We start from the raw sequence: 25,526 nt of genomic DNA, 5'->3' as shown, positions 1-25,526 counted from the left end.
TAAAATATAATTAAATATTAAATATAAAATAAATATTAAATAATGTTAATAATATTAAACAGCAATAACATACTATACTCTATGGTATATAATATATATTATAAAAGTATATATAAGTTAGTATATAGCATAGAACGATAGCATTTTGAACTGAAATAGACTTTTTCAAAATAATGTAATCCAAGCTTACCATCTACAGATGGGTAGTTTGAGGCACAGAAATTTCAAGTAATGGTCAAGAATGTAAAAACTCATTATTTTTTGGTAGACATGATTGAAAACCAAGTGTCCTTATTTGGTCTGGTATTTTTTTCCCACCAATCCAAGGTGTTTCCTGAAAGAGCATACAGATATGTGTAAGATAAATATTTTTCCTCCATGTAGGGGTTATTTGCCAATCTGCAACATTTTTTTGTTGTTGCTCCTGGAGAGGTTAGAGAGCATTACATTACAGTTGTCATGCTCTTTGTGATCAAACAAAAAATAGTTTCAAAACTCTTCAATATTAACTTAAAAATAATTTTAGTAAAACATTACTACTTTACACATTTTATGGAAAATATAAAATCAGAGGAGTGATGTCAGCAAGATGTCAAATTAGAAAGCCCTGGAGTCTCCTTTCTCCCACAAACACACTGGCTGAGCAACAATTCACATATCAATTCCCTTTGTGAGAAATCAGAAACTAACTGAAGGCTCCTTTACTCTGGGAAAAGGTAAAACCAGCCTCACTGAAGCCAGTAGGGAGATTCTGGACACTCTCTCAGGGAGACACTCCCTTTAGCATAGTGTATACAATCAGGAAGAGACACCTAGCTTCACCCAGAGGAGAGAAAGGATTGGTTTGCATATCCAGTACTCCACATTTCTGAAGGGGTTTCCCAGAGGTTTGGCTTCTGTGTTGTAAGTCTTGGAGCTTTGATGGGACGAGCACAGTCTAAGAACTATAAGGAGAATGGAGATGGCAGTTTGGGCTGGTATATGCCATTAATCCTTCCCCTTGCTCAGTACAGAGTGAGCAGATTAAAAAAAAAGTTTTAGCTCTCAATTTTTCCCTGATGAAGGAAAGAGCTGTTATGGGCATCCAGCACCTCAACTTCTCTGGGGCTGCCTAAAGAACTATCATCTGTGTCACTAGTCTTGAATCTCTGATAAGTCCTGCATAGCCCAGTTGAGAGAGAGAATGAAAATAGTGGCTTGGGCTCATAGATGCCATAATTCCCCCACAGACTCAGCACAGGGCAATGAGACAAAACCATAGCTTTCTGCTTTTCTCTGGGGAGGGAAAGAGTTGGTAGAGGTCCCTAAAGTCTCTGGCCAGGCTGATTGGTAGAAGTCTTCTCCTGTATGAGGCAAGTCTGTAAAGACTGGAGGTACCTGGTTTTCCTAATATGCAGACACCAACACAAGAGTCAAGAAAAATGAAGAATCAAGCAAAGATGTTCCAAAAAAAGGAACAAGATAAAATTCCAGAAACTGACCCTAATTAATAGAGTTATATGAATTACCTGACAGAGACTTAAAATTAACTCTCACCGATGTTTAGAGAACAGTGAATGAACAAAGTGGTAATTTCAACAAAGATAATATATTAAAAAATATGAAACAGAAATAATGGAACTGAAGAACATAACAACTGCACTGAAGAATTAACTGAAAGGATTCCACAGGAGACTAAATCAATTAGAAGAAAGGATCAGTGAACTCAAATACAGTGAGAAATCATTCAGTCAGAGGGGAAAATAGAAAAAAGAATAGGGTGCCTGAGTGGCTCAGCTGGTTAAGCATCTGACTCTTGATTTTGGCTCAGGTCATGATCTCAGGGTCGTGAGATTAAGCTCCACAACAGGCTCCATGCTCAGTGTGGAGTCTAATTGGGATTCTCTCTCTCCTTCTCCCTCTGTACCAACCACCCCCTCAACCCGCCCCACATGTGCACTCTCTCTCTCTCCCAAATAAATTTTTTAAAAAATAAAAAGAGCGAAGAAGCTCAAGGAAATTATAGGAAGCCATCAAGCTGGCAATACATGAATTGTAGAAGTTCTGGAAAGAGCAGAGCAAGAGAGAGGGAGAGGTCCAGAAAACTTATACAAAGAAATGATGGCTAAAAACCTCGTCCTAATTCTAGAGAAGGAAATAAACATCTAGATCTGAAAAGCCCAAAGAAATCCACACTGAGACACACTGTAATCAAATTGTTAAGTCTACGACAATTTTGAAAGCAGCAAGAGAATAACTTGTCATATACAATAGTACCCTCATAAGACTATATAGCAGATTTATTATCAGAAACCTTGCAGGCTAGAAGGGAGTGGGATGACAAGAGAAAAAAAAAACTGTCAAGTAAGAATACCATATTCAGCAAAACTCTCTTTTATTATTTTATTTTATTATTTTTTTTAAATTTTATTATGTTATGTTAGTCACCATACATCATTAGTTTTTGATGTGGTGATCCACAATCCATTGTTTTCGTATAACACCCAGTTCTCCATGCAGGTACGTGCCCTCCTTAATACCCATCACTGGGCTAACCCATCCCCCCATCCCCCCCCCTCTAAAATCCTGTTTGTTTCTCAGAGTCCATAGTCTCTCATGGTTCAAAACTCTCTTTTAAAAATGAAGGAGAGATAAGCATTTTTCCAGAAAAACAAAAGCTGACAGAGTTCATCACCACTAGAACTACCTTACAAAATTTGCTAAAGGTAGTTCTTCAAGTTGAAATGAAAAGACACTAAACAGCAACACAATAGCATAAGAAACTATGAAACTTCTTAGTAAAGGTAAATATATAAATATATACTGTGTTACTGTAGTGGTAGTGCACAAATCACTTTACTATAAAAGTTAAAAGACATTAAGTATTAAAAATAGCTATAAAATCATATTAAAAGATATTCAATATTAATAGATGTAAATTTTGACAACAATAACATAATGTGTGAGAAAGGGAGAAGTTAGTGTGTAGAGATTTTGTGTATGATTGAACTTAAATTGTTAGCTTAAAACAGTGTTACAGCTATAGAATAGTTTATGTAAACCACAAGGTAACCACACACACACACACACACACACCGACTACACAAACACAAAATACCTATAAAAGTTACATAAAAGAAAAAGAGAAAAGAATCAAAGCATATAATACAAAAATAAAAGGCATAAAACACACAAAAATTAACAAAACACAAAAGAGGACAGCAAGAGAGGAAAAGAGAAAAGAACTATGACTAACAGAAAGCAAGTAAGAAATGGTAATAATAAATCCTTCTCTATCAATAATCACTTTAATTGTCAATGGATGAAACTCCTCATTCAAAAGACAAAATCAGCAACACTGAGTTGTTTTTTGAAAAACAAACAAACTGGGCGCCTGGGTGGCTCAGTTGGTTAAGCGACTGCCTTCAGCTCAGGTCATGATCCTGGAGTCCTGGGATCGAGTCCCGCACCGGGCTCCCTGCTCAGCGGGGAGTCTGCTTCTCCCTCTGACCCTCTTCCCTCTCGTGCTCTCTATCTCTCATTCTCTCTCTCTCAAATAAATAAATAAAATCTTAAAAAAAAGAAAAACAAACAAACAAACAAAAAGATAAACAAAATTGACAAACCCTTCACTACACTAACAAAGAAGACTCAAATAAGATCAGAAATGAAAGAAGAGACATTATAACTGATGCCACAGGAATAAAAAGGATCATAAGAGAATACTACTAACAATTATATGCCAACAAACTGGGTAACCTAGTAGAAATAGATAAGCTCCTAGAAATATACAACCTATCAAGACTAAATCATAAAGAAACAGAAAGTCTGAATGAACAAATAACTAGTAAGAAGACTGAATTAGTAATCAAATGCCTTCCAAAAAGAAAATCCCATGATAAGGTATCTTTACTGGTGACCTCTACCAAACACTTAAAGAAGAATTAACATCAATTCTTTTCAAACTCTTCCAAAAAACTGAAGAGGAGGGAACATTTCCAAACACATTTTATGAGGCCACCATTACTGTGATATGAAAGCCAGTCATAGACACCACAAGAAAAGCAAACTATCTGCTAATGTCCCTTTTGAAGATAAATGCAAAATTCCTCAACAAAATACCAGCAAATCAAAAAGGGTTATATACTGTGAACAAGTGTGATTTATCTGTAGGACGTAAGAATGGTTCAACATACCAAGAATCAATTAATATGATACATCACCTTCACAGAATAAAAGATAAAAATCATAAAAATATCTCAATAGATGCAGAAAAAGGATTGGACAAAATTCAATGCCCTTTCATGATAAAAACACTCAGGAAACTAGGAATAAAAGGAAATTACTTCAGCTAACAATGGCCATACTTGACAAGCCCAGAGCTAACATCATACTCAATAGTTTAAAACTGAAAGGTATTCATCTAAGATCTGGAATAAGACAAGAATGCCTACTCTTGCTACTTCATTCACCACAGTATGGAGTTTTAGACAGAGAAATAAATAAATAAATAAATACACACATACATACATACACACATATGCATACCCCTATAGGTGTATATATATGTATATGTGTGTATGTAAATTGTGTGTGTGTCTGTGTGTGTGTATGCAACAAATGTTGGTGAGAAGTGAGGATGTGGAGGAAACAGAACCCATGTGCATTGCTGGTGGGGATGCAAAATGGTGCAGCTGCTATGGAAAGTAATACAGAGGTTCCCTAAGAATTAAAAATGGAACTACCATATGATCCTGCAATCCTACTTCTGGGTATTAATTCAAAAAAATTGAAATAAAGATCTTAATAAGATATTAACACTCCTATATTCATAGCAGCACTATTCACAATAACCAAGATATGGAAATAATCTAAATGTCTACTGACAAACCAACAGATAAAGAAAATACATAAAAAAATACTATTCCTTTTAAAAATAGAAATTCAACTTTTAAAGAAAAAGGAAACTTTTTTTTTCAGCCTTTAAAAAAGGGAAATTCTGGAGGCACCTAGGTAGCTCAGGTAGTTAGGTGGCTGCCTTCGGCTCGAGTCATGATCCCAGTGTCCAGGGATTGGGCTCCCTGCTCAGTGGGAAGCCTGCTTCTCCCTCTCCCTCTGCTGCTCCCCCTGCTGTGCTCTCTCACTCTCTGTCAAATAAATAAATAAAATCTTTAAAAAAATAAATAAATAAATAAAGGAAATTCTTCAATAAGTGACAACACGGATGGACTGGAGGACATTATGCTAAGTGAAGGAAGCCAGGCACAGAAACACAAATACTGAATGATTCCAGTTACATGTAGCAGTATGTCTCCTTGTATTCAAATATAAGAATTTCACCAGTGTGCATCCTTAAACAGAAAATTTTGTTGTTTAGGATATGAACATCTTCCACTTTATAGGTGATACTAAAAGGATTTACAACGCAGATTAAAAACATACTAAACTGTCTCCCTTGCAGTTGTAATTTCCATGTTTTTTACAATAGGAAGCAAATGTCCGGCTAGATTCTCCCCCTTTTGCCAAGGGAAAACATCTGTTCCTAACAGAATGCTGATGATATTCCTTCATTCACCATCATGAGTTTAAAAAGAGGTTGTCGTTTCTCTTACAAGTTTATCAATGATCTCCATATCAGAAAACCTAGTAGATGCTTTTCAGCCCTTATTCTTTATAGATCCAATTTTAGCAGGGTTAAACAGCTTCTCTTTCTTGAAACTTGTTCTTCTTCTGCCTGCTACCAAAACAGCACATTTTTCTGGTTTTGCTCTTAACTCCTCTACCTACTTTGTGTTCAGATACTTAATTACCTTCTCAGTTTTCTCCAGGACTTTGTTCTGGTTCTTCACTTCTCATTCTTCTCACTCTCCCCTGAGGTTATCTCATCTGGTCACACGTATTTAAATACTACACGCTGAGAATTCCCTGAGTCATGAACGTAAGTGTTACCTCGGTAACTCCTCGGCAAGCCTCACAGATACCTCAAACTTGAAGTATCCAATCTAATCATCTCCTCATTTCCCCCAAATCTGTTCTCCCCAGTTCTCCTCATCTTAATAATAGGACCCCGATTTTGTTGCTTAAGCCACAGAAGCCTTAGACTCATGCTTGAGATCTTCCTCTGACTACTTCATAGATTTATGTGTGCAGACCTGCATGTATTTTTTTCTATATTTGCTAATGAAATGAAATGATTAGGGTGAGGTAGATACAGTGGTAAATATAAGCCAGTGTTCTTAAATAAAAGGAACTATGATTAAATATGTGGGGAACTTTTCAAAACCAGAAGCAAACACAAATGGAGGAATTCAAGAGAGATCCTTAAAACATTGGAAACATACAAATTAAGAAAGGATCTGGAGTAGGGACAGACTCAGAGATAGGCCCTCCCAAACTCCTGGCAGAGTTTTGCAAGGATATCAAGAAATAGAGACAAAAGTGATAAAGATATGGGTAGGAGCAAAAAATGGAAGAGCAGTTGGTAGAGAAAGGTGGAACTGTGGGAGGAGAATCTGTCCTTATGTTGAGTAGGAGCCAGTTTTTGCTGTACAACTGAGTGAGGCTCAGTCCACAGATTACTGCTTAAGAAAGGGAGGCCCTTGCATGGCAATAAATTAAAAGTGATTCTTATATGTGCAAGGAATGAGAAATAATTTTCATTGGGTTGGTCTTTATCTTCCATTTTGTTGAAATAGCATTTGGCATTGTAGCCAAATGCCATTGATGGCAAAATAGATAACTAAGAGCCTAAATGGTAGTCCTACAGACTGGCCAAATGAATAAATGAATGACTTAATATATAACCTCTAGAAGAACCTATGGATTTTGAAATGTTGCAATGAAACTGTGATGTCTATTATTTTGCTATTAATCTGTATCAGAGATACAGGTTATGTAAATGCTTATTTAAAAGACTTGCTTATTGTAGAGTGATTTTCCTTTTAATATCAAATGGACAGAGAATAAGGTAAAGGTGGAGATTAACTGGTTTTTTGTTTTGTTTTGTTTTTCACCATTTACCTAACCCAACAGGGTTGAATGTGGTCATCTTTTGAAAATTATTTTCAACGGTGTGTTTCCATTTATTTCTGATTGATTACCTTCTATTCATATAACAAGTTTCTTGGAAGAGCTCAAAAAGGTTGACAAGAATCCTCTGAAAGTCTATCATAAACATAAATACATAAATTGTTTACGTATTACTGAGGTGTCATTTCCTCTTTAACTTTAATAATGAACACTGATGAGTAATATAAGCTACCAAAATACTCTAACAGAAAGGGAAATATAGCCAACTGACATGATTTTTTTTCCTTTGTTCCTCAGGAATCAATCACAACTTTCAAAGGAGAATTCTCTTTATGTGTTAGATTATTAATTTAACAGTAACTTTTTTGGCTAAAAGATTTTTATGGCTGATGATTGACAGGCTTTTTGTAAAAGTGAATGGTTTTGTAGCAGATTAATTACTGAAATGTGTAAATCCATGTTTTAAACATATATAAAGTAAATAATACTTGTTTTAACCAAAGTGTTCTTGTTTTCTCAAGGGATTCGTTTAAAATTTTAATAATTATTGAATTCCTCTTTTATATTGAAATTAAAAATTAAATTAAAAGTTAAAATGAATATTTAGATTCTTGAACCAATCGCTGTTATGAACTGAAAGTTTGTGTCCCCCTAAAATTCATATTAAAATCCTAATCCCCAATATGTTGGTATTAGGAGGTGCCTTTGGGAGGTGATTAGGTCATGAAGGTGGATCACTCATGAATGAGATTAGTTCCCATATAAAAGAGATCCCAGAGAACTCTCTCATTCCTTCTGCCAATGTGGGGATGTAGCAGAAGACAGCTGTCTATGAACCAGAAAAGGGGCTCTCACCAGACTGCAATCTGTCAGCACCATGATCTTGGACTTCCCACCCCTCGTAACTATGAAAAAATAAATGTTTGTTGTTTAAGTCACCCACTCTTTTATTTTTGTTATGGTGGCCCAAGTGGATTAAGTTAGTCACTGATTCCTCAAAAATCCTATCCCATATAAGAGTATATGCTATCATAAATTCTGTTTTTAATATTAGTGATTGACTTGAATGTGAAAAAGAACTAGCATCTTCACAGAACACATTTTATGTTATCAACTTTTGTAGAAAGAAAAAAAACCCACTAATGGATTAACAATAATATATCTAGATAATTATCTTATTTTCTTTTATATTTAGCAAAGAGAATAGGTGGTACCATTGTAACTTGGTCTGCATTTGTTAAAGAATTAAGACTTGATGTCCTTAAGCAACTTAGACCCAAAAGCAGGAGTGCATGCACTGAAAAGTACACACAAAGCACTACCACGGAAAGTGTTTTCCTACCACCAATGAGGGGGCATTGACTCTTGGACTCTGGAAGTTATCATCTACAGTCCTCAGGGGACACAGAATTTTTCACACTTCAGTCACAAAATTGAAAGTGCCTAACTGTTTCATTCTCTCCTCCCTACTGAGATCTATGTGTTTTTGTTAAGGGAAGCATTAAACAACCTGTTAGCATATACACATTGCATTAGAAGCTCTTATTACATGGAAGGGTTCTGACCAGTACAAAAAGATATTATTGGAAACTTACAGGCAAGAGAGTAAGTGTAACTTAGCACTTATTGGCTTGAGGATTCAACTATAGTTCTCTTTCTTAGTGTTTAATACTGCAAACCTGTTGTTTTTAATTTTCTGAGTACTGACGACCCACTGTGCTTAAACAGCAGCTCTTAATCAGAAGACAATAATTAGATAGTTAGAGCCTGCATGATACTTAGATATTCAAAGAGGCTGTACTGCACAGAAACAGGTTCACAAAGTTGTTTTTTTTCTGTTTTCTGATTCATCATATGATTTCTCTTTAAGTATTATCAAATAGATACATTTTATATTTTGCCTGTATCAATTTTTTAGTACATAGCAATATAAATGAATGTCACACACATATACAGTTACTGTGACTTAGTAACAGTATGAGAATAAAAAAATCATAAAATCTTTCTGACTGTTATAAAATCTTCCAAATACAGAATATTTAAAAAGGAGGGGAAAAATGCTTAGTAGGCCATCCTTTTAATTTCCAGGTAACTTCACTGGTCTACACACTGAAATTTCTCTAAATCTGATTGTGACCAATGTCCAGTTCTTCAACATCCCAGAATGAGTACCAAATTTTTATTGAGATAATCCCTTAATTAATGCCAATCCTTTCTTTTAAAGATTATTTTATTTTATTTTATTTGAGAGAGAGAGAAGGAGAGAGAGAGAAATCACATGAGATGGGGGGAGGGTCAGAGGGAGAAGCAGACTCTCTGCTGAGCAGGGAGCCCGATGCAGGACTCGATCCAGGGACTCCAGGATCATGACCTGAGCCGAAGGCAGTCGCTTAACCAACTGAGCCACCCAGGCGCCCAATGCCAATCCTTTCTAAAAAGGTTTTGGGAGAAAAAAAAAATCTTTAGAATATAGTCCGTTATTAAATTACCAATCTCTTTAACTCTACTTTGACACTCTGTCCTCCCCTAGATAACCACCTTTTCTCTTTCTATTAACAATCTTCTAGAAAAAGTAATCAAATATCTGTTGCTTTTTCCATTCCATTTATTCTTCCTCAAAAAGTTACAATTTTTTTTCTATTTTTATTTTATTGTTCTCCTGAAACTGCTGGTTGATAGCTGTTTTGTAGCTTTGGTGTTGAACGTATACTCCCTTTAGAAATTGTTTTTGGTTTTTGTGACAGTTATTTTTTCCCCTTTTCCCAATACCAATTTCTCTCCTCTTTAACCACTTTTGGGGCCCCTCTTCTTTAGCCCACTCCTTGACTGCTGTTCGCCAATCATTAACCCTCTCTTCTCTTATCCTACAAAGTCAATCCAGTTGGTGATTGTGGCTCCCACTATCACCTGTATAAAGACTTCATAGCCATATTGTCAGGATCACTTAAGAACTCAAGGCTCATATTTCAAATAACTACTCTAGATCATAATGTCCCATTGATAGGATGATATGCAGGAATGTACTGATGCAATGGACTGATGAATTAGTGGTCATGGCAATCCAGCTGGCAAATATTTGAAAATTACCTCTGCCTTTAACTAATGTAAATGTAAAATGAACTTGCCTTCTTCATAATAATCTTATCCCCATCTGAAGTAAGATGCTATAAATTCTCTACTTACATAAGCCAAACTGGTCAATGAAATTCCAATTTTTCTATTTTTTTCCCTATGATTATTTACAAGCTCAACAGCTTTCATAGTCATCCTCTCACGCTTATTGTCACAACACCATTTCTTGTTTAATTATTCCTATTAATATTGTTTTAATATTAATATTTATATTTACATTTCATATTAATTAATATTATTCCTAACTTTACCAATTCTTGACCTGTAGTCTAAGCCCCTTTAATCCTATCCTTCAGTTGCAATCAGAGAGAAAACTACATCAGATCACTCCTTGTTCAAACTTCTTAAATGGGTCCTATAGGCACCAGTATTAAAATATATATTTCACATTTTATTCAGGATGCATTATGCTCAGGCTCCTGCTCACGTTTCCAACATCAAGCTTTCCTCCTGCTCAATTCACACCAAACTGCTTGCCTCCACAATAATAAGTTATTTCTACTCCCACTGCCCCCCTCTCCTAGGTCTTTCCATTACCTAAGCCTGTGTGTGTGATGTTTCATTTGCCCGGAATGATAGTCTACATATTATTTACCTGGTAGACACCTGATCATCCCTCACATCTATGCACAACTACAAACTCCCTAATTCCTCCAGGGAGACTAAGAGGCTTCCTTTTCTATTTTTCTGTATTTCCCCTGTATATTTTCATATTTCTATTAGACTAAATACCTAACTTTATAGAGACATTTCTATATCTCCTCAACAGAGTATCAGCTCCTTGAGTTTTGAGAACCTGCATTTAATTAATGTATGCCCACAAAAATTAAACTCTATATGAAAACTCATCTTTTACTTGGTAAATATATATAAAGTTGTGAAATAAACCAATCCAAATATAAATGACTAAACATTAATTTATGTAAGTTTTTGGAATCCTATCATCCACTTTTTAATTGATCATACATTTACCAGATGTTTATCAATCTGGTAAATAGTAGTAGGTACTATGTGACAGAAACTGTCCTTGCCTTGAGATATAAAAAGGTAAACAAAACAGACATTTTCTACTCTTATAGAGCTTATATGCTAGTTTATCTAGGAAAAAGTGAAGTACATTACTGTAGAAAAAGTCACAAAAGTTTAATGGAGTAAAACTAAATTTAAAATAATGTCTGCATGCTTACAGACAGAATTCCTTTATTTCATTAAAGGCATATATATCACATCAACTATGCAAGTGACTTTTGTTCTTTATGTATATCTGCTTTGAAATTTTTTAGCCTACATAAAATAGTCATAACATTTATAATATTGTGAGATTTATACCCAATTTATATTTGTGGGGCTTTGAAATAAGAGCATTTTAGATTTTCAGTAATAAAAACAGTATGTTAAAATATGTAAAGTACAATGGTAAATACAGTAGAAGATTCATAAAAGGAATAAACTATTGGTACAATTAACAAGCAACCTTAAATTTTTAAACTAATTTTCTGTAATATAAAATGGAGCCAATAATCAATAGCATTTAAGTCAGCACGCAAGCTCTTATCCAAAAATATAGGTTAATAATGAAGACAATAAGCTAATTATCTAAATGGAAATTTAGAGACTGCCTTGGCATATGCACAAAACTCTGTAGAGAACGTTTTTACATTTTAATAACCCCATATGAAGTAGAGACTGGGAATGGTCTTCCAGTTCCATTTCTCAAATCAGATTTGCGGTGTGTTCTTAAGCCAACCCACTCATAAACCCAGCAAAATCACTAGCATAGAAGTGAACAAAAGCCCATATGCTTAATATTATCATAAAATATAATGCAAACGTTTAAAATATAATGTAAACGTTAAGGTAGAAAAACAACCTAACACCGGAGCAATTCTGTGTAATGAGAACGGTAAACTTTGAGTATACTTTGGTAGAATAGATGAAGTCACATATGTTAGAATTGCTTAAAATTTCTTTTCAAAACCATGAAGATAGCTCCACTAAACAGGAAACTTTTCTAAAGTTTTCCAATATTTCTTTCTCATAAAATGACATCTTATGTCATTTTATTATTTACATATTATTATCTACATCTATCTATATATTTTTTTAAGTAGACTCCACATCCAGTGTGGAGCCCAATGCAGAGCTTGAACTCACGACCCTGACGTCAAGACCTGAGTTGAGATCAAGAGTCGGACGCTTAACCAACTGAGCCACCTAGACACCCCCATAATATATTTTAAAATATCAACAAAAATACCTGGTTTGCACCATGAAGATAAGGAAATTCACCAATAAAGACAGATCCTGATTTTGGCAACGGTTTTCCAGATATGTGATTAATAGATTCACTTGCTTTTATAGTCCTCCCTAGAATAGTCAGTTCAGCTCTGCATGGATCAAATTCTTGCCTGAAACCATTTAGGAAAAAAAATTATGGCTTTATCATGTGTTGTATAAACATTTGTCTGACCAATTAATTAAGCTATTAACAAAAGAAGAAAGATTAAGTAAATAGATTATCTCACCATAAAACCAACAAAGCCAGAAGTAGATTAATCTGTTCTAAATTAGAAACCCTTAATGTTTTAAGTAAATACAAATCCAAATTTTGACAGATAAAACAAATCGAGGCAATCACTTAATGAAATAAATAAATCCTGATAATAAACAGATCATTCTCATCATGACTAAAATGACATTAGAGTGTAACATTCTACTTCAGTTTTTTACTTTGTTAAATTTTCTCTGTGAGTGAAAAATATTGTAAAGAATCAGGTTTAAATATGGTTATCTTGTGTACAATATACCTTTGCCTGTAAGAGAGAGAGTGTATGTGTGTGTGTGTATGTTTCTAGGCACTCTGTTTTATTGGTCCATTATTTCTACCCCTGCACCAGTATCAAACTGCCTGAAATACTGAAACTTTTTATTAAATCCAGATATTTGTAGAATAAATCCTCTTACTTTGTTCAGCTTTTTGAATGAGATTATCAAATGAAACTTCTCTTTTTTCTTTATTGTGAATTATGTAGGTTCACTGTTTATTGAATGTTTGAACGCATTCCTGAAATAAGTGTACTTGGTCGTAACATATGCTGATTTAAAATTTTTTTTTATTTTTTATTTTTTAATTTTATTTTATTGTTATGTTAATCACCATATATCATTAGTTTTTGATGTAGTGTTCCATGATTCATTGTTTCCGTATAACACCAAGTGCTCCATTCAATACATGCTTTCCTTAATACATATGCTGATTTTATATAACACAGATTTCACTTTCTATATTTTATTTTTTAATTTTTTATTGTTATGTTAATCACCATATATTACATCATTAGTTTTTGATGTAGTGTTCCATGATTCATTGTTTGTGCATAACACCCAGTGCTCCACGCAGAATGTGCCCCCTTTAATACCCATCACCAGGCTAACCCATCCCCCTACCCTCCCTCTAGAACCCTCAGTTTGTTTTTCAGAGTCCATCGTCTCTCATGGTTCGTCTCCCCGTCCGACTTACTCCGTTCATTCTTCCCCTCCTGCTATCTTCTTCTTTTCCTTTTTTCTTAACATATGTTGCATTATTTGTTGCAGAAGTACAGATATGTGATTCAACAGTCTTGCACAATTCACAGCGCTCACCATAGCACATACCCTCCCCAATGTCTATCACCCAGCCACCCATCCCTCCCAACCCCCACCACTCCAGCAACCCTCAGTTTGTTTCCTGAGATTAAGAATTCCTCATATCAGTGAGGTCATATGATACACGTCTTTCTCTGATTGGCTTATTCCACTCAGCATAACACCCTCCAGTTCCATCCACGTCGTTGCAAATGGCAAGATCTCATTCCTTTTGATGGCTGCATAATATTCCATTGTGTATATATACCACCTCTTCTTTATCCATTCATCTGTCGATGGACATCTTGGCTCTTTCCACAGTTTGGCTATTGTGGACCTTGCTGCTATAAACATTGGGGTGCACGTACCCCTTCGGGTCCCTACATTTGTATCTTTGTGGTAAATACCCAATAGTGCAATTGCTGGATTGTATGGTAGCTCTATTTTCAACTGTTTGAGGAACCTCCATACTGTTTTCCAGAGTGGTTGCACCAGCTTGCATTCCCACCAATAGTGTAGGAGGGTTCCCCTTTCTCCGCATCCCCGCCAAGATCTGTCATTTCCTGACTTGTTAATTTTAGCCATTCTGACGGGTGTGAGGTGGTATCTCATTGAGGTTTTGATTTGGATTTCCCTGATGCCAAGCGATGTTGAGCACTTTTTCATGTGTCTGTTGGCCCATTTGGATGTCTTTGGAAAAATGTCTGTTCATGTCTTCTGCCCATTTCTTGATTGGATCATTTGTTCTTTGGGTGTTGAGTTTGATAAGTTCTTTATAGATTTTGGATACTAGCCCTTTATCTGATATGTCATTTGCAAATGCAAATGACATATCAGCTTTTGCTGTGCAAAAGCTTTTTATCTTGATGAAATCCCAATAGTTCATTTTTGCCCTGGCTTCCCTTGCCTTTGGCAATGTTTCTAGGAAGAAGTTGCTGTGGCTGAGGTCGAAGAGGTTGTTGCCTGTGTTCTCCTTTAGGATTTGGATGGACTCCTGTCTCACGTTTAGGTCTTTCAACCATTTGGAGTCTATTTTTGTGTGTGGTGTAAGGAAATGGTCCAGTTTCATTCTTCTGCATGTGGCTGTCCAATTTTCCCAACACCATTTGTGGAAGAGACTGTCTTTTTTCCATTGGACATTCTTTCCTGCTTTGCCAAAGATAAATTGACCATAGAGTTGAGGGTCCATTTCTGGGCTCTCTATTCTGTTCCACTGATCTATGTGTCTGTTTTTGTGCCAGTACCATAATGTCTTGATGATGGCAGCTTTGTAATAGAGCTGGAAGTCCGGAATTATGATGCCGCCAGCTTTGCTTTTCTTTTTCAAGATTCCTCTGGCTATTCGGGGTCTCTTCTGGTTCCATACAAATTTTAGGGTTATTTGTTCCATTTCAATTCCTTTCCTGAGTATTTTATAGTTTTCTGAGTACAAATCCTTTGCCTCTTTGGTTAAATTTATTCCTAGGTATCTTATGATTTGGGGTGCAATTGTAAATGAGATCGACTCCTTGATTTGTCTCTCTTCTGTCTTGCTGTTGGTGTATAGGAATGCCACTGAGTTCTGTGCATTGATTTTATATCCTGCTACTTGACTGAATTCCTGTATGAGTTCTAGGAGTTTTGGGGTGGAGTCTTTTGGGTTTTCCACATATAGTATCATATCATCTGCAAGGAGTGAGAGCTTGACTTCCTCTTTGCCGATTTGGATGCCTTGATTTCTTTTTGTTGTCTGATTGCTGTGGCTAGGACTTCTAATACTATGTTGAATAGCAGTGGTGAGAGTGGACATCCCTGCCACGTTCCTGACCTTAGGGGAAAAGCTCTCAGCTTTTCCCCATTGAGAATGAAATTTGCTGTAGGTTTTTCATAGATGGCTTTTATGATATTGAGGTATGTACCTCTATCCCTATACTCTGAAGAGTTTTGATCAAGAAAAGATGCTGTACTTTGTCAAATGCTTTTTCTGCATCTATTGAGAGCATCATATGATTCTTGTTCTTTCTTTTGTTAATGTATTGTATCACGTTGATTGATTTGTGGATGTTGAACCAACCTTGCAGCCCAGGGATAAACCCCACTTGGTCATGGTGAATAATCCTTTTAATGTACTGTTGGATCCTATTGGCTAGTATTTTGGTGAGAATTTTTGCATCCATGTTCATCAAGGATATTGGTCTGTCATTCTCCTTTTTGATAGGGTCTTTGTCTGGTTTTGGGATCAAGTTAATGCTGGCCTCATGAAATGAGGTTGGAAGTTTTCCTTCCATTTCTATTTTTTGGAACAGTTTCAGAATAGGTATTAATTATTCTTTAAATGTTTCATAGAATTCCCCTGGGAAGCCATTTGGCCCTGGGCTTTTGTTTTTTGGGAGATTTCTGATGACTGCTTCAATTTCCTTAGTGGTTATAGGTCTGTTCACGTTTTCTATTTCTTCCTGGTTCAATTTTGGTAGTTGATACATCTCTAGGAATGGACCCGTTTCTTCCAGGTTATCTAACTTGCTGGCATAGAGTTGCTCATAATATGTTCTTATAATTGTTTGTATTTCTTTGGTGTTGGTTGTGATCTCTCCTCTTTCATTCATGATTTCGTTGATTTGGGTCATTTCTCTTTTCTTTTTGATAAGTCTGGCCAGGGGTTTATCAGTCTTGTTAATTCTTTCAGAGAACCAGCTCTAGGTTTGGCTGATCTGTTCTACTGTTCTTTTGGTTTCTATTTCATTGATTTCTGCTCTGATCTTTATTATTTCTCTTCTTCTGCTGGGTTTAGGCTTTATTTGCTGTTCTTTCTCCAGCTCCTTCAGGTGTAGGGTTAGGTTGTGTATTTGAGACCTTTCTTGTTTCTTGAGAAAGGCTTGTATTACTATATACTTTCCTCTCCAGACTTCCTTTGTTGTATCCCAAAGATTTTGAACAGTTGTGTTTTCATTTTCATTGGTTTCCATGAATTTTTTTAATTCTTCTTTAATTTCCTGGTTGACCCATTCATTCTTTGGTAGGATGCTCTTTAGCCTCCATGTATTTGAGTTCTTTCTGACTTTCCTCTTGTGATTGAGTTCTAGTTTCAAAGCATTGTGGTCTGAAAATATGCAGGGATTGATACCAATCTTTTGGTACCGTTTGAGTCCTGATTTGTGACCTAGGTTGTGATCAATTCTGGAGAATGTTCCATGGGCACTAGAGAAGAATGTGTATTCCGTTGCTTTGGGATGGAATATTCTGAATATGTCTGTGAAGTCCATTTGGTCCAGTGTGTCATTTAAAGTCTTTATTTCCTTGTTGATCTTTTGCTTAGATGATCTGTCCATTTCAGTCAGGGGGGTGTTAATGTCTGCCACTATTATTGTATTGTTGTCAATGTGTTTCTTCGCTTTTGTTATTAATTGCCTTATATAATTGGATGCTCCCATGTTAGGGGCATAGATATTTACGATTGTTAGATCTTCTTGTTTGATAGACCCTTTAAGTAGGATATAGTGTACTTCCTCATCTCTTATTACAGTCTTTGTTTTAAAATCTAATTTGTCTGATATAAAGCTTGCCACCCCAGCTTTCTTTTGGTGTCCATTAGCATAGTAAAGGATTTTCCACCCCCTCACTTTCAATCTGGGGGTGTCTTTGGGTCTAAAATGAGTCTCTTGCAGACAGCATATTGATGGGTCTTGTTTTTTAATCCAATCTGATAGCCTGTGTCTTTTGATTGGGGCATTAACCCATTTACATTCAGGGTAACCTTTGAAAGGTACGAATTTAGTGCCATTGTATTGCCTGCAAGGTGACTGTTACTGTATATTGTCTGTGTTCCTTTCTGATCTATGCTGCTTTTAGGCTCTCTCTTTGCTTAGAGGACCCCTTTCAATATTTCTTGTAGGGCTGGTTTTGTGTTTGCAAATTCCTTTAGTTTTTGTTTGTCCTGGAAGCTTTTGATCTCTCCTTCTATTTTCAATGACAGCCTAGCTGGATATAGTATTCTTGGCGGCATATTTTTCTCGTTTAGTCGTCTGAAGATATCTTGCCAGTCCTTTCTGGCCTGCCAGGTCTCTGTGGATAGGTCTGTTGCCAATCTAATATTTCTACCATTGTAGGTTACATATGTCTTCTCCCGAGCTGCTTTCAGGATTTTCTCTTTGTCTCTGAGACTCGTAAATTTTACTATTAGATGTCGGGGTGTTGACCTCTTTTTATTGATTTTGAGAGGGCGTCTCTGTGCCTCCTGGATTTTGATGACTGTTTCCTTCCTCACATTAGGGAAGTTCTCTGCTATTATTTGCTCCAATATTCTTTCTGCCCCTCTCTCTCTTTCTTCTTCTTCTTGGATCCCAGTTATTCTAATGTTGTTTCATCTTATCGTATCAATTAACTCTCGAATTCTGCCCTCGTGATCCTGTAGTTATCTCTTTTTCTCAGTCTCTTTATTTTCCATCATTTGGTCTTCTATATTGCTGATTCTCTCTTCTGCCTCATTTATCGTAGCAGTTAGTGCCCCCATTTTTGATTGCACCTCATTAATAGCCTTTTTGATTTGGACTTAGTTAGATTTTAGTTCTTTTATTTCTCCAGAAAGGGTTTCTCTAATAACTTCCACGCTTTTTTCAAGCCCAGCTAGTATCTTTAAAGTCATGATTCTGAACTCTAGGTCCGACATCGTACTAATGTGAGTATTGAGTAGGTCCCTGGCTGACGGTATTACCTCTTGTTCTTTTTGCTGAGGTGATTTTTTCGTCTTGTCATTTTGTCCAGAGGAGAATAGATGAATGGCAGAACAAAAAGCTAACAGGTTAGCAACGTCCCCAGCAAATATACTGTATACAAATCAGAAACGACTTAACACCAGGGGAAAAGAAAGGGAAAGAAAGAAAAAAGAAAGAGAAAAAAGAGATAAAAAAATAAAAACAAAAACAGAACAATACACAAAAAGCAGAATATGATCAAATATGATCAGGCTAGTGCATAGATCAGTGCCACACACTAGATTTTGGGCGTATTTTGGTCTGTTAGAAAAAAGTGCCTCCTAAAATTTTAAAGGAAGAAAGACATATATGTACAAAATAAGGGCTGATACAATGAAGGCATGGAAGAGGACTGTAAAGATGAAAATTATAAAAGGTTTTATAAAAGGAATTGATAAGAAGTTGTTTGAAAAAAGAAAGAAGAAATTTAAAAAAAAAAAGGAAAAAGGGAGAGAATGGGATCAGGCAGAAGAATAGAACAAAGCCATAATCTAGTGATTTAGGGTATATTTTCATCTGTTAGAAGAAACTGTATCTCAAAATTTTAAAGAGAGCACAACTTATATATATATGCCAAAAATAAGGGTAACTACTATCAAGGGATAAAATATGACTCTAAAAATGAAAAATTAAAAATGTTTTTTTAAAAAAGGGATTGATAAGATGTTGGTTGAAAAAGGGAAAAAGAAAAATTAGAAAAAAAAACAGTTAAAAAAATTAACTTTGATGAACTAATGAATCATGTTAAAAAAAAAGCCATGAATTCTATTTGCAGTATTCCCCTAGTGCTGGAGTTCTCCTGTTCTCCTTTATAGGTAAACTTGGTCTTGGCTTGCTGGCTGTTCGTGCAGATCTCCTGGGGGAGGGGCCTGTTGCCGTGGTTTCCAAATGTCTTTGCCAGAAGCTGAATTGCCCTGCCCTTCTCGGTCCGGGCTAAGCAAGCTGCTCGGGTTTGCTCTCAGGAGTTTTGTTCCCTCCAAGCTCTCGGTACAGCTTTGGAGGACCAGGGTGAAAATGGTGGCCTCCCAATCTCCACCCAGAGGAGCTGAGAACACGGGGCCCCGCTCCTCAGTGCGCCCCCAGAGAAAAGCAGTCACTCCCGTGTCCCCGGTCTCTGGCCGCACTCCGTGCTCACCCGGCCTGTGATCGAGCGTTTCTATCCCTGGCACCCGACCCCGTGTGGAGTCTCCAAACCCAGCAGATCCCTGCGGTGCGCTCCCATGCCGCTCCTCCCCGGGGAGGAAGGGGAGTCTCCCCAACTCTGCCGCTTGTTGGGTCCCTGCTGGAGGAGCAGTGGCCCGACTGGGCCACGGATCACAGTTTATGGAAACCCCAAGCTGAGAGCCCGCGCCTCGGCTCCGTCTCTGCAGCCGGCTTTCCTGCTCCAATACCTGGGAGCTCTGCTGCACTCAGGCACCCCTGGTCTTTCTGTGACTCCGAGGGTCCTGAGACCACACTGTCCCGTGAGGGTTCCACCCCCTGCTTAGCCACTGCAGCGACGTCCCTCAGCGCAGCCGACTTCTAAAAGTTCCGATTTTGTGCTCCTCAGCTCTATCACTTGCCAGAAGTAGCCAACGGAGGCCCCCTCCGCCGCCGTCTCTCCTCCCGAATATCGATCGCCTCAGATTCACTTCTCCGCACGTTCTACCTTCCAGAAAGTGGTCACTTCTCTGTTCAGAGAGTTGTTGCTACTCTCCTCTTTGATCTCCTCTTGAGTTCGTAGGTGTTCAGAATGGTTTGATCCCTATCCAGCTGAATTCCTGAGACCAGACGAAATCCAGGTCTCCTACTCCTCTGCCATCTTGCTCCGCCCCCCACTTTCCTATATTTTAAAGGATATATATGTTAAACAGAGTGCCCTCAAACTTCCTGTCTTGTGCTGCTCTTATAAAATTTTGGTATCAAGATTATGCTGTCCTTATGTTATTTCAGAAATTTTATGTAATATTGATAATATACCTACCTTTTACTATGTGGTAGAATTCAGTAGTATAGTCACCTGGACTTGGAGTTTCCTTTGAGGAAGATATTAAGTATGGATGCAATGTATTTCATCAATGCAGCTATCTATGCATTATCATGTCCATTTTATTAAATTGTGTTTTTTTCTTGAAACATTTTCATTTAATATGAATTTTCAAAATTATTGGCATAAAATACTTGTATTTATCAAAAATATTTGCATAAAATATATTTATGCCAAATACTATTGCCAAAATAATATAATTGGTATTGGGACTCTAATGATATCTTTCCTGTGATATTGGCCATTTGTGCCTTTTCTCATTTTATTTGTTTTGCAGATCAATCTTGGTAGGGAATGGCAAAATTTCAAAGAACACACTTTCAGCATTGTTGATAGTTGCCATTCTATGTTTGTTTTCTACTCCATTGACTTCTGCTCTTATTTTTATGATTTTCTTCTCTTCACTTTCTTTGGGCTTAATTTATTCTCCCTGCTTCTAGGGTGTTTAATACATGCTCTCAAGATTGTAAACTTCTAAGGATAAATTTAGCTATGTCCAAAATGTTCTTTCTCACATCTATTCAAAATATTTTCTAGTTTCTTTTGTGATTTTTTTCTTTGGTCCAAGAATTATTCAGAATTGTAAAGGGCTTTTCTGGTATTTTTGTATTATAAAATGTTATAACAGCTCAATCAAGCTTATTCAAAGAATATTCTGTTTGCTTCTAATCCTTGAAATTTATTCACTTAGGCTGCATAGCCCAGCATATGGTAGATTTTAATAATGTTTTCATGACCCCAGAAAGTCTGTCCTATATATGTGAATACATACACACACATTAAGGCACTTTTATAGTGAATAAAGAATAGGAAAAATGAAATAAATCATGTCTATGATGCATGTGCAACTTTTTCTTAAAAAAATATTTGGAAATTTTTTTGCATCCTCCTTCTATCTGTATCATAATACAAAGTTAATAAAACTAAGACGAGGTATAGCCATAAAATGCAGACAATATTAATGCTTTGATAAAGTTTTGAAAAATATTTGAAAAGATAATGCTGTTCTGTTTATAAAGAACTTGGGAGAAAAATGTGTTGAACATTTTTAGAACCATTTGATATTTTTGGATTCTGTATTTAGGAGCAAACTAGAAGATTTCTGGGTTAATTACTTCTTATAATTGAGCTGTTAAAAATATCTTAGGGAGGATACAGCTTCTAGGAAGTTATTCATTAAATGATAAAAATAAAAAGCACAACTACTTTTACTCCAATCAATCTTTGAATTGTAATGTTTGGAAAAACAATTTGTACTGCTTTGTGATACTAAAATAGCAATAATAATTATTCACTAATACTCTGTTAATGAACTCCTTTCCCATATTTCATTAAGCAAATGAAACCCATTAAACTATCAAACATATTTATTTGGTCTTTGGTTATAATAACTGAAAAGGTAACTAAAAAATTATATATATATATATGTATACACACACACACACACACACACACACACACACACATATACTCTCTATTCTTTTTCCTGACTACAGAAGCAACATAAACTCATTATAATTTATCCAACATCTAATTTTTGAAGACAACACACCCAAAATGGATTTTTATGCTAAGCCCCCATGTCACCAAACCAATTAGGAATTGCCTGATTAACATTAGTTAGGTAATCTGCCTGATAATCCCCTGCCATCCCCTATAAGAAAAGTAAATAAACTTTTCTTTTTGCCAAGTATAATTTCCTTATCTCTGTTCCCTTCTGCCTATAAAATCTCTTGCCTTGTATAGCTCTTCAGAGCTCCTTTCTATCTGCTAGATTGAATACTGTGTAATTCATGAATCACTGAATAAAGCCAGTAAGATGTTTGAAATTTACTCCATTAAATTCTGAACCTTAAATACATATACATATGTATTTATATTACAAATTAGAATATTTTATTCTAATGAGAACATTTTCTTTTTTTCTTCATTTAAATATCTGCACATAGTCCATATTCAACTGTGGTGTTTATTCTTATGGCTCTGACTAGAGAATAAAAATGGGAAAATGTGACATACGGTACATATTAATACACAATGGTTCTAAATTATGCAGCACAGACCACATACAAATGCAGAGTAGAAATACTCAGAAATTGACCCCTGTGTGATTAAGATGATTATGGTAGGAAGAGGGGAAGAATAAAAGATATTACAGATGTGAGATTTTGAGAAATGGTGAAAGCTGGAAGAGAAACGAATAAAGTTGAGTTTTAAAGGCTTTGTCTGTCTATAGTTGAGAATGAGAGCTCAGTTCAGTACCAGATCTTTAAGCTTCTCTACTCTGAGCATGTGGAACATGTTATTCTCTACTGAGATTATAGTTCATTCACTACAATGTCAACAGCATGAGGAAAGAGAGGCCTTTGTTATGTTACTCCTGTATCCTCAAACCTACGACAGGGCCTTGTATGTGGCAAACACTATAGTATGTGTTGAATAATGAGCAGTTTTACGAGATACTGTCTGAAATAAAATAGGTGCTTAATGAATGACGGCATTTTATTTTGAAGATAGCATGCACTTTATTCTAATTATATTTATTAGAAAATATTTCATAAAATGCTGAAAATATAAAAAAGGAAAAGCACAATAACCTGCATTTACCAGAACTATTATTGTATTGCAATTTAAAACTTTCATATTATGATAAAATGTTCCCCAAAGTTGAGAATGTAACATATAAACTGAGTTTGCCTTCTTTGTTAATTTAATAATAAAAACATTTATGATGTTAATATTATTCCACACTATTAATTTTAACAGATGTACAGTAACTGTATGCTTGTACTTTATTTCTAAGATGTCCAATCATTGGGTATTTAGGAATCTTTTTGAGTTTTTTCATCCTTTTCTGTAAAACTATAATACATGGCTGTTTCATATATCTTAATAAACACAGCAATTTATTTTCTTAGGAAAATTTCTAGAAGTTAACTTGCAGTATATAAGCTTTCTCAATATTTATATATTCCTAAATTTTCTTCAAAAATTTTTCTCAACTTACTGTCTGTGATGGTTAGTTTTATGTAGCAACTTAGCTGTAGGCTATAGTCTCCTGTTATTCAAACACTAATCTAGGTATTGCTGTGAAGGCATTTTGTAGATATGGTTAACATCTACAAGCAGCTGACTTTTTTAAAAATTTTATTGTTATGTTAATCACCATACATCATTAGTTTTTGATGTAGTGTTCCATGATTCATTGTTTGTGCATAACACCCAGTGCTCCACACAGAATGTGCCCTCTTTAATACCCATCACCAGGCTAACCCATCCCCCCACCCCCCTCCCCTCTAGAACCCTCAGTTTGTTTTTCAAAGTCCATCATCTCTCATGGTTCGTCTCCCCCTCCGACTTACTCCCCTTCATTCTTCCCCTCCTGCTATCTTTTTTTTTCCTTAACATATATTGCATTATTTGTTTCAGAAGTACAGATCTGTGATTCAACAGTCTTGCACAATTCACAGCGCTCACCATAGCACATACCCTCCCCAATGTCTATCACCCAGCCACCCCATCCCTCCCACCCCCCACCACTCCAGTAACCCAAACAAACCCAGTTTGTTTCCTGAGATTAAGAATTCCTCATATCAGTGAGGTCATACGATACATGTCTTTCTCTGATTGACTTATTTCACTCAGCATAACTCCCTCCAGTTCCATCCATGTCGTTGCAAATGGCAAGCTCTCATTCCTTTTTATGGCTGCATAATATTCCATTGTGTATATATATACCACTTCTTCTTTATCCATTCATCTGTCATTGGACATCTTGGCTCTTTCCACAGTTTGGCTATTGTGGACATTGCTGCTATTAAACATTGGGGTGCACGTACCCCTTCGGATCCCTACATTTGTATCTTTGTGGTAAATACCCAGTAGCAAGCAGCTGACTTTAAGTAAAGGAGGTTACCTTCCATAATGTGAATGGTATCACATTCACATATCACATATGGTATCATCTAATCAACTGGAAGGCTTTAAAGAGCAAAACTTAAGTTTCCTTGAAGAAGAAATTGTACCTGTGGTTTGCAGCATTAGCTCCCACCCAGAGGTTTCCAGTCTGCAGGCCTGCCCCTCAGACTCTGTACTTATCTAGTCAGACCCCACAATCAGGCCAATTCCTTGAAATAAATCTCGTAATATGTATCTTCTGCTGGGTCTGTTTCTCTGGTAATGTCCTGACTAATATAGATTTTGGTACCTACAGGGCTGAGTACAGAGATAATTATTTGACCCAATGTATAGGAAGATCTTTTATATTATCTTATAATCACATCAGTGAAGCAGTATTAATGTTAACTGAGTATGGAATTTTATTGTTTGATTGGAGCTAGATCTGATAATAGTTTTTGTTAAAACCTCAAGACATATCTCTCTTAATTAGTGTTAGCCACATGGAATTTAATTCCTTAAAAAGGTATTCTGCATGAATAGTAATGGATCAAGTAATTGGCTTTTTAAAAAAATTTTTATTGTTATGTTAATCACCATACATTACATCATTAGTGTTTGATGTAGTGTTCCATGGTTCATTGTTTGTGCATAATACCCAGTGCTCCATGCAGAATGTGCCCTCTTTAATACCCATCAGCAGGCTAACCCATCCCCCTACCCTCCTTCCCTCTAGAACCCTCAGTTTGTTTTTCAGAGTCCATCATCTCTCATGGGTCGTCTCCCCCTCTGATTTCCCCCCTTCATTCTTTCCCTCCTGCTATCTTCTTCTTCTATTTCTTAACATATATTGCGTTATTTGTTTCAGAGGTACAGATCTGTGATTCAACAGTCTTGCACAATTCACAGCGCTCACCATAGCACATACCCTTCCCAATGTCTATCACCCAGCCACCACATCCCTCCCACCACCCCCTGACTCCAGCAACCCTCAGTTTGTTTCCTGAGATTAAGAATTCCTCATATCAGTGAGGTCATATGATACATGTCTTTCTCTGATTGACTTATTTCACTCAGCATAACACCCTCCAGTTCCATCCACATCGTTA

General features: G+C 36.2%; 1 protein-coding gene across 1 annotated transcript in view; it reads right to left on the bottom strand.

Moving 5' to 3' along the window:
- EYS (eyes shut homolog) overlaps nucleotides 1-25,526 on the bottom strand; it is a 1,577,782-nt gene that overhangs the window by 567,523 nt on the left and 984,733 nt on the right. Inside the window, 1 exon segment of the mRNA XM_027604057.2 lies at nucleotides 12,398-12,548. Within this exon segment, the coding sequence (XP_027459858.2) occupies nucleotides 12,398-12,548 (151 nt within the window).

The sequence above is a fragment of the Zalophus californianus genome, chromosome 7 (genome assembly GCF_009762305.2).
Source record: "Zalophus californianus isolate mZalCal1 chromosome 7, mZalCal1.pri.v2, whole genome shotgun sequence".
Taxonomy (NCBI): Eukaryota; Metazoa; Chordata; class Mammalia; order Carnivora; family Otariidae; genus Zalophus; species Zalophus californianus.
This window is presented reverse-complemented; position numbering and strand designations above follow the sequence as displayed.